Source organism: Gopherus evgoodei, chromosome 1 (assembly GCF_007399415.2).
Source record: "Gopherus evgoodei ecotype Sinaloan lineage chromosome 1, rGopEvg1_v1.p, whole genome shotgun sequence".
Classification (NCBI taxonomy): Eukaryota; Metazoa; Chordata; order Testudines; family Testudinidae; genus Gopherus; species Gopherus evgoodei.
The window spans coordinates 253944862-253952998 of NC_044322.1; the positions used below are offsets into that span (position 1 = coordinate 253944862).

Below are 8137 nucleotides of genomic sequence, written 5' to 3' on the forward strand. Positions count from 1 at the left end.
TTGGGGAAAAAATACATATTTTCCAGAGTTTACAAGAGAGAAATTGGAGGAAATAAGCCACAGTGCAAGCTCATTTTAATCTGATCTCATAAATGATTCCTTCCTCTTTTGCTTATTTATTTTTTGTATTCTTCTATGGCCGCAGATCACAGGCCACTGGTAATTTTATAACAAATGAAATATTTTTCTATCTGTTGCACAGAATACATTTCTGGCTTTCTATAGTGTTTTTCCTGAGGGGGAAATCACAGAAGGTTTCTTACCACAGATAAAGAGAGAAATAAACCATAGCTGAACTCAGAAACAGAGAGAGAGAGAGAGAGAGAGCAACATGGCTAGGGAGATACAAAGAAAATAACAGGCAAAACAGTGAGACAAATTAAAACAGAGGAAGCAAACCAAACAAGAAGCAGAAAGATTAAGATAGACAGTAGAACTCGTCAGACTCTCTCTTGCACTAGGATTTCATGGCAGGCAAAAACAATCAACAGAGCAGGATATGGATAGGCAAAGTGTCATTGCAGCCTGCTATGTGTGTGCATGTGTATGGGCATGTATTTTTGAACCACTAGTGAGAAACTGAAATTAATAAAAGAGCAATCCTGCATAGATGATAATCTCATGATCTGGCATGCTGCTAGGTCTAGGTGTACATTTCTGGGCTCTGACTAACTCTGACCCATACCTCAGATAACTTTGCACACAGTGCACAAACATGTATAATCTTTGCATAATGTAAATGCCAGCTCACATGCATCCACAGACTGTATCTCTAGGTTATTAAAACAAGGATTAACGTTATACAAATTAAATTATTTATTATTCCAGGACACTGGAATATCAGTCAGTGTGCCACTGAATATAGTAGGAATCTCAGCACAGTGAGTGACCTTCCATACCACATTTGCTGCAAACCACAGGCACAGCAAAGAGGGTTATATGAATGGAGTGGGTCCCCAAATGGTACCATTACCTGGCATTGATGTATTGTTTCTTGCTAAAATGTACAGAGTACCATTAACAGTCATTGATGCAATGTGCCTCTGGCCAAGATTACCCATGGTTCTGCCAGCTTCTGGCCAGTACTTCCTGTCTTGCCATTAGCATGAATTGATATCATGATCTTCTGGCTGGTATTTTGTGTGGCCTCATTACTGGCCATTGAGATCCTGTCCTTCTAGCGGGAATTCCCAATGGTTTATTGAACAGATATGCTCACCCTTTCACTTTGGACAAGATTTTATTTTACACAATTCCCAAACAATAATGGATTAACTTGATTGTGGTTGGATGGCAATGAAAATGTTGCCCCATGAGCCCACTCCTCCTAAAGATGGGAAGTAAAATTGTGTCCTAACCCTGCAACTGCATGGGAAAGTGATACCAAATGAGCCAAACCAACAAAAAGTTCAATTCTGTGCAAGAATGCACTGAGCACATAATCAAAGTGATCAGAGAGTATCCAACTAGCTGTAACAAAACAAAACTGAGTGAAATCCAAACCAAAATAGAAGAAGCATGTTTGCGTCCCTTGCCCCTCTTCATTTGACCACTGGATGTTGCCTGGTATGTACTGTACCTTAGGCCATGGCCTCTCCTGTCCATAGGTCAGTACATCATTGCCACAGGCATTGGCACATTGTCCTTCTTATTGGGATTTCCTTTGACATCATTTCTAGGCACTGATTGTCTGTCCCCCTGGCCAGGATTTCATATAGAGTCATTACTTGCAGTTGCTTCCCTGGGTACGTCTACGATGCAATTAAAAACCTGTGGCTGGCCCATGCCAACTGACTCCGGCTCACAGGGCTTGGGCTGGGGCTGTTTAATTGTTGTGTAGTCATTTAGGCTCAGGCTGGGGAGCAGGCTCTAGGACCCTGCAAAGTGGGAGGGTCCCAGAACTCAGGCTGCTGCCTGAGCCCTGATGTCTACACTGCAGTTAAATAACCCCTTACTTAGCCCAAGCCCCGCAAGTCCATGTCAGCTCGCATGGGCCAGCCACAAGTATTTAATTGCAGTGTAGACATACCCCCTGAGTCCCTGGTTGACACTTCCCATGATTTCATTATTAGGCACAGATAATTTCATGTGCTAGCATTACTAAAGCACTAATGCCAGCCCAGCCCTGCCTCTGGGATTTCTTTCCAGGGAATGGCACTCTGTTGCTCTGGCATGGGTTTCGTTTGGTATCAATTCCACAAATGCAGGTGCTGTCTCTGTGACTCGGATTGCTCATTGCATCACTGCTAATCATTCAAACTCTATTCTTGCAGCTAGGATTTCATATGGTATTGTTTCTGGACAAGGAGTCTTTGTCCCTCTAGCTTGTATTTCTCATGGAATTGTTAACAAACATTCACTTCTATCCCTTTGTCTGGAATTTTACAATGGGTGTCATTACCAGGCACTGATGCAGATTTTACATAATCATTCTATTCATTTCGTACTGTGGAGTTTTGGAACCATTACGGATATACCTTAAAATGGAATATAGATAAACTATTTGAGGCTATTTTCATTTTTCCCCCTGTTGAGCTATTTAGTCAAATTAAATGTTGTTGTTAAAATGTCTGTGAGCTTGTCTACATTGGGGCTTTAGCCATCAATGTAGCTGCGCTGATGCAAATCTCTATCATCTGAAACTAGGGTAAGCCACATTGCTGCAAGTCACTTCTACAATACAGTTTGCGTTGGGGCAATACCAGTGCAGCTAAAGTAGTGGCTCAAACCCCAATATGATCAATCTATGAGACAATTAGTGCATTTCTGCTGTACCCAAAATGAAATGCATGGGGATTTGTGGTGTGCAAGGAATGCAGGATTACTGCAGTATTTTTATTATTTTTACTGGTGCAATGCCCAAATACGGTAAAATATGTTAATAGTAATAGTAAACCCACAATATTTACAGTAATTAATTGAAATCAGTGGGATTTTGTCTAATGCATTTACCCTGGAGATAATCCATAGAATAGAACATTAATGCATAGTTTAAAAGAGAAATTATGGAAAGCAGCACCTCTGCATATGCAGTAGCTTCATTTTAAAGTTACATAATTCGGTTTTTTAAATTAAACAAAAAATGGAGCAAATGGCCTCAGTCCATAGCAAAGACTAAGTGGATGTAACATCTAGCTCTCTCAAACCATGACTTCTTTATTACAGGGTAAGAGAAAACTACCCATCTGATACATACCAACAAAAAATAAAATAAAACTGGTTTCAGACCAGTGCAAATCCAAATAGTTTATAAACCCTTGGAAAATGTGGTTTTGTAAAACTTACACCACGGGATCCTTTTTGCAGGAGAGATGGTCTTGTGGTCCAAACACAGAGCTGAGATTCAACTGAATTAGGTTCTGTTCTGGGCTGTGTCACAGGCATCGAGTGTGATGCTGGGTAACTCACTTAATGTTGCTTCACCATACGTAAAACAGGGATAATAATCTCTGCCTCAAATTAATGTACGTAAACTTCAGTGAGATCTTTGGATGGAAGATTCTATAGATGTTCAAAGTATTAGTATCACAATTTATCATTATTCTTTATATGACAAAGGGCTTTGCCACCCACCCACGTAAGAGCAAATTCTGCAGTCCTTTCTCAGGCACAGCTCTCACTCAGGGAATTTCATTTGTGTAAGAACTGCAGGATTTGACCCATTTAGAGTCAAGAGGCCAAATTAATCTCTGCTGGAATTCTCTAGTACATACAATGAAGCATCTCAAGGGAGTTCTTCTGATAAAGTTAAGGGGAGAGAATTATACCCAGTACATTTGGGGATACTTTAGAATGGCCTCTTAAGACAAGAGGTTGCCTAATAAGGGTGATCTGAGGCATGCTAATTTGGGAACCTGTATTTCTGCGGCAACACATTCCAGAATGACTGACCTTATTTTTTGTTTTTAAAGCAGTAATTGAGGCACTTATGCAATAGATTTCTAGGCAGAAAGAGATATATGCCACAGAATAATAATCAGACTAATTCCTGCTGAAATCTATGTAAATCTTTTCTCCTACCTCTCCTTTCATAGGTGAGCTCTGCATTGCCGTCCTCACTGGCATGCAGCAGCAATTAACTATCCTCTACATACCTGCTGAATTCCCCCTTTTCCAGAGAAAAGTTTGGAAAGCACAGACTTTATTTATTTAAAATGTAGATTTTTATTTACTTATTTATTTTACTGCTGAGAAGAAAAATAAAAAATGAATGATCCCAAACCTTATTAAAAATGAAGGGCCTGTGTTTTTCTGCAGGCCTCTTGAGGTCAACATGGATAGTCACTTGTCTAAAAGCTTAGCTGTTCACTTCTATCTAAGGTTTATGGTGAGCTGGCTCATGAGGGATCTCAACCCTGGCCCAAAATAAGAGACACCTCTGAGTTATGCCTGAGGTGGGAGGGAGCATTGCAAATATATTTAAACAAGCTGTCTGGGCCCTTCAGTTTTGTGACAAACTGATGAAGTTCCATTGCTAGGCAATAACAGACTTGGTACTTCTTTTAAATCACTTTAAGCCCCACTTCCATCCATCACATTCCTACAAGATCTCATTTCTGTTCCATTTAGAGTGGCCATTTTCTCTCCTGATTATTATTCTGTTCTTACAGTCCTGGTCAGAAAGACGGGGGAGGGAGAGGAAATGAAATGTAAGAGAACATTGGATTTTAGCATTTATAATTCAGCAATATCATGACTGGGAGCATTGGGGAAGGAAGGAGGTGGAAAAATCTTCACTATCTAAGGTCCTCTCCACACACCATGTCTTCTGTATCAAATTTCTGCAATTGTTGCATAAAAGCCCAAATGCAACTCTGAAGTTGGCCGATTGGATCTTAGTGAATACTAGGCACGCTGTCAAAGGAGGTGAAAGATCCTCCACATTCAAGATGCCTTTAGATTAGATTTTGTTGTCTCTTTGATTTCCCTCCATCATTTCCAGATGAGAGAGGATGAAACCCAGTGTACCTAATCAATAAAAGACAATGAACCGGCTAAAGTGAGGAGTTTAGACCTTTTTCAATCTCATAAATTTATTTTTACACAAAGATTTTTGTTTGCCTGAGCTATAGGAGGAAATAGAAGCAGGCTATTTTAATCCTCTTGAGTGAAGAGAGCTTCAGGGATTGCTGTGTTATCCCTGGCAGCAGTCCTGATTTTCCACAAATCACTGTGTATGTATCAGAGATCAGCAGTGTCCTTAATGCTCCTCTGCTTGTGCATTTTGATATGAAATAGTAATAAATTCACAGGATTTTTTTCCCCAAGCAAACCCCTCTGCAAAAATGAAAAGCTTACAAAGGAGATATTGAGACTTGTGCATTGAAACTGACTCTTCAATCTATCTAATGACGTATGTGAGAAACTATATTCAGACGAAAGGAAAACCTTGCCAATGTTGTTATGTACCTAATACTGGCTTCACTGCAGGGATTTACTGTTTAAAAACAATGAGCTTGATTCTGCACTCGCTTACATGGGTTTCCCAGTGGTGTAACTCCACTGAATTTATTCTGAATTTACAGCAGTATACAAGAGAACAGAATCAGTTCCTGTATGTTTTTAAAGCTTCTTACAATGCATAGTGAATAAGGGCCCGTTCTTTACTATCCAGCATAGCGTTTACTACCATAAGTATTGCCACTGATCTCAGTAAGTTGGGTTTGCAGGAGTGAGCCTGAAAATTATAAGTTTTTAGGGGTTTTTGGTGTGGAAAGTATATTGTACATATAAGGTCAGGTATAAATTACTTTAATTGTCATTTCTGCATTGCTTCTTACTTAGTCATATGCCAGACCCTCAGCAGTGTAAATCACTGAGAATATAGCCTCATGTTTCTAACTGCCCCTCAGTATTCAAAACAAACACAGCAAGGAAGGGTTCCTTTTCTGGAAAGAGCAAATAAACAAACCATGATCTAGACTGAGAACTGCATTGAGGAGGATCTTATTTGCTTCAACAACATCAGGAAGAAAGGCATACACTTTAATCTAGATGAGAAATAGTTCTGGTTTTACCATTAGTGTGAGCTTCTTTGTTATATGCCATAGTCATTTAAGCAATCTACATGCTCTTTAGTCTGTCCCTAACTTTACTTACTCCGACTTTTGACCAAAAAATACCCTACTGTTTCCAAACCACCTAAGTAAAGACGGATCAGATATCTAGCTCAGTTGTAATTGCAAGCTGGTGAGCTGATGGGACTTACTGGATGCATAAAGCAGGAAAATGTAACTCTCCGGTATTATTCTATTTCAGTTTTGGACTGCAAGTCCTTGTATAGTATCCGCACACACATGTATCATTATTAGCATTCGGTATTAGTATTTACGCTATCTGGTAGAGAACAAAGGCCAGCAAAAAATACTTTCTCCCTTTAAAAAGCTGGACAGGTGTCAGACACCTCTTTGAAAAGAAAGCTATAAACCCAGAAAACTGAGATGGGCACCCTAAATGCTGTAACTGTATAACATCTATGTTTATGTATATACATAGTCCTGATATGTAATATACTAAGGTACCTCCACAGGTGACAAATCCCCTCTCTGTCAGACAGGGATGATTTTTTTTTCCAGCGACCAGCCGCACAGCCCTGATGAAAACAGATCCTGCCACACGGCCGCCGCTGTCCTTTGCAAAGCCTCCTTCCCTGCACGGAGATCAGCTTTGATCCGAGACTTGTTTATGACAGAGAACAGCCCGATCTCGGGGCTGGCGTGCGTGCCCCGAGCGGGCAGGATTCTAGCAGGGCCAGACAGACACACACACACACAACCAACGAACCAAGCGGGAGGAAGGCGGCTGATGCCCCTTGGAAGCTGCAGCCGCGCGGCTCTTTGCGCCCCGCACGCTCCAGCTGGAGAGCACAGCCAGGGAGGGATTCCCCACCCACCCCCGCATTCTCCGTGGCAGGGAGCCGGGGGGTTAGATCTCAGTTACCTCTTGGCGCTCGGCCTGGAAAAAGCCATTTGTCACCCCCTCCGCCCCCCCACACACACTTACTCTGGTCTCCTGCTCAGGGCGCCTTTGCCGATGGCCGGGGCGGGTTTGTGCTGGAGGAGGGTGGTGCAGCAGCCCCTCTCCCTGCTGTCTTTCTCCGGGGGGTGCTGATGGGGCTGGAGCGGGGGGTGCTGGTGAGCGGGAGCCCGGCTGCTGCTACTGCCGCCGCTGGGGCCCTGCTGAGCCTGCCTGCCCTGGAGCGGCTGCGGCGCCGGGAGCTGTTGGGGGTGCTGAAGCGGCTCGGGGGCGGGCGCGGGGGGAGCCGGCGGGCGCGGCTGGAGCTCGGCGGCGGGAGCCGGGTGCTGCTGGCGGAGGCTGCGGTTCTCGGCGCTGAGCTCGTCCAGGCGCCGCTCCAGCTCGTCGATGCGCTGGCGCTGGGTGTGGATGAGGCTCTGCTGGTTCTGCACGATAGCGGTGAGCTCCTTCAGGTAGAGCACGGCGCGCACCGGGTTCTCCAGCAGGCTCTCCATGCCCCGGGCCCGGGCCCCGCCGCCCGCCGCGCGCACACACCCGCTCCCAGCAAGCCGGCTGGCGCCAGCCTCTACCCCTCGCGTCAGGCAAGGGCTGAGAGAGGCGGCGGGGGCAGGTCTCCTCGGGAGGGCCCGCCCCCTGCTACTAGAGCGACAGCCCCCTGCGAGCGCCGCGCCGGTAGCCGGGAGCGAGGGGGCGGGGGGGAAGCGACGGGAGAGCTGGGGAAGGGGCTGGAGAGAGGCGGGTGGGAGGGGAGGGGAGTGGCTAGGGAAGGGAGAAGAGGGGTGTGGGCTGGAGAAGGGAGGGAAGGGAAAGTCCCCCTCCCCCATGGCTCCCCTTGCCCGCCCCTCGCTGAGTTAGCTGCCCCGGGGGAGGGGGGGGTTCTCCGAGATGCTCCAGCCTGCCATTAAATGGCATCAGAGAAAGTTATTTTGCAACTCAGATCACTTCCTTCTCCAGGTGATAAAGTCAGGGCCCAAACCAAGGGGGGGGTTATCTCACAGCACCCAAACACCCCACCCCTGGGTCAGGGCCTGCTCTCTGGGTGTCCTCATCACAGTTTTTCCCACCCTTCTTGAGTGGCATTTCTAGATGATGATGCTTTCTTCCATAATGACCAGGGTCCCCCCCTCCCTTTCTTTCTAAAAAGAGACTAGAATACTTTTGG

General features: G+C 44.8%; 2 protein-coding genes across 6 annotated transcripts in view; both read right to left on the reverse strand.

Moving 5' to 3' along the window:
- The window catches only part of IQSEC3 (IQ motif and Sec7 domain 3), a 128925-nt gene extending 121851 nt beyond the window's left edge, over positions 1–7074 (reverse strand). For 4 of the 5 annotated variants that reach the window (XM_030543213.1, XM_030543240.1, XM_030543232.1 and 1 more), the window contains exon 1: positions 7003–7068. The gene's annotated coding sequence lies outside the window, so the exon portion shown is untranslated. Of the gene's footprint in view, positions 1–7002 lie in introns of all 5 variants that reach the window. The other variant, XM_030543195.1, reaches the window with a different exon arrangement.
- On the reverse strand, positions 6999–7482 carry LOC115644660 (IQ motif and SEC7 domain-containing protein 3). Its single transcript, XM_030549261.1, has one exon. It carries the CDS (start codon positions 7467–7469, stop codon positions 6999–7001), a length of 471 nt encoding a protein of 156 aa, XP_030405121.1. The 5' UTR covers positions 7470–7482.
- Between the last annotated feature and the right edge of the window lie 655 nt (positions 7483–8137).

Excerpts from the sequence above, each read along its gene's own strand:
- LOC115644660 (XM_030549261.1), bottom strand. The coding sequence starts at position 7,469 with ATGGAGAGCCTGCTGGAGAACCCGGTGCGCGCCGTGCTCTACCTGAAG.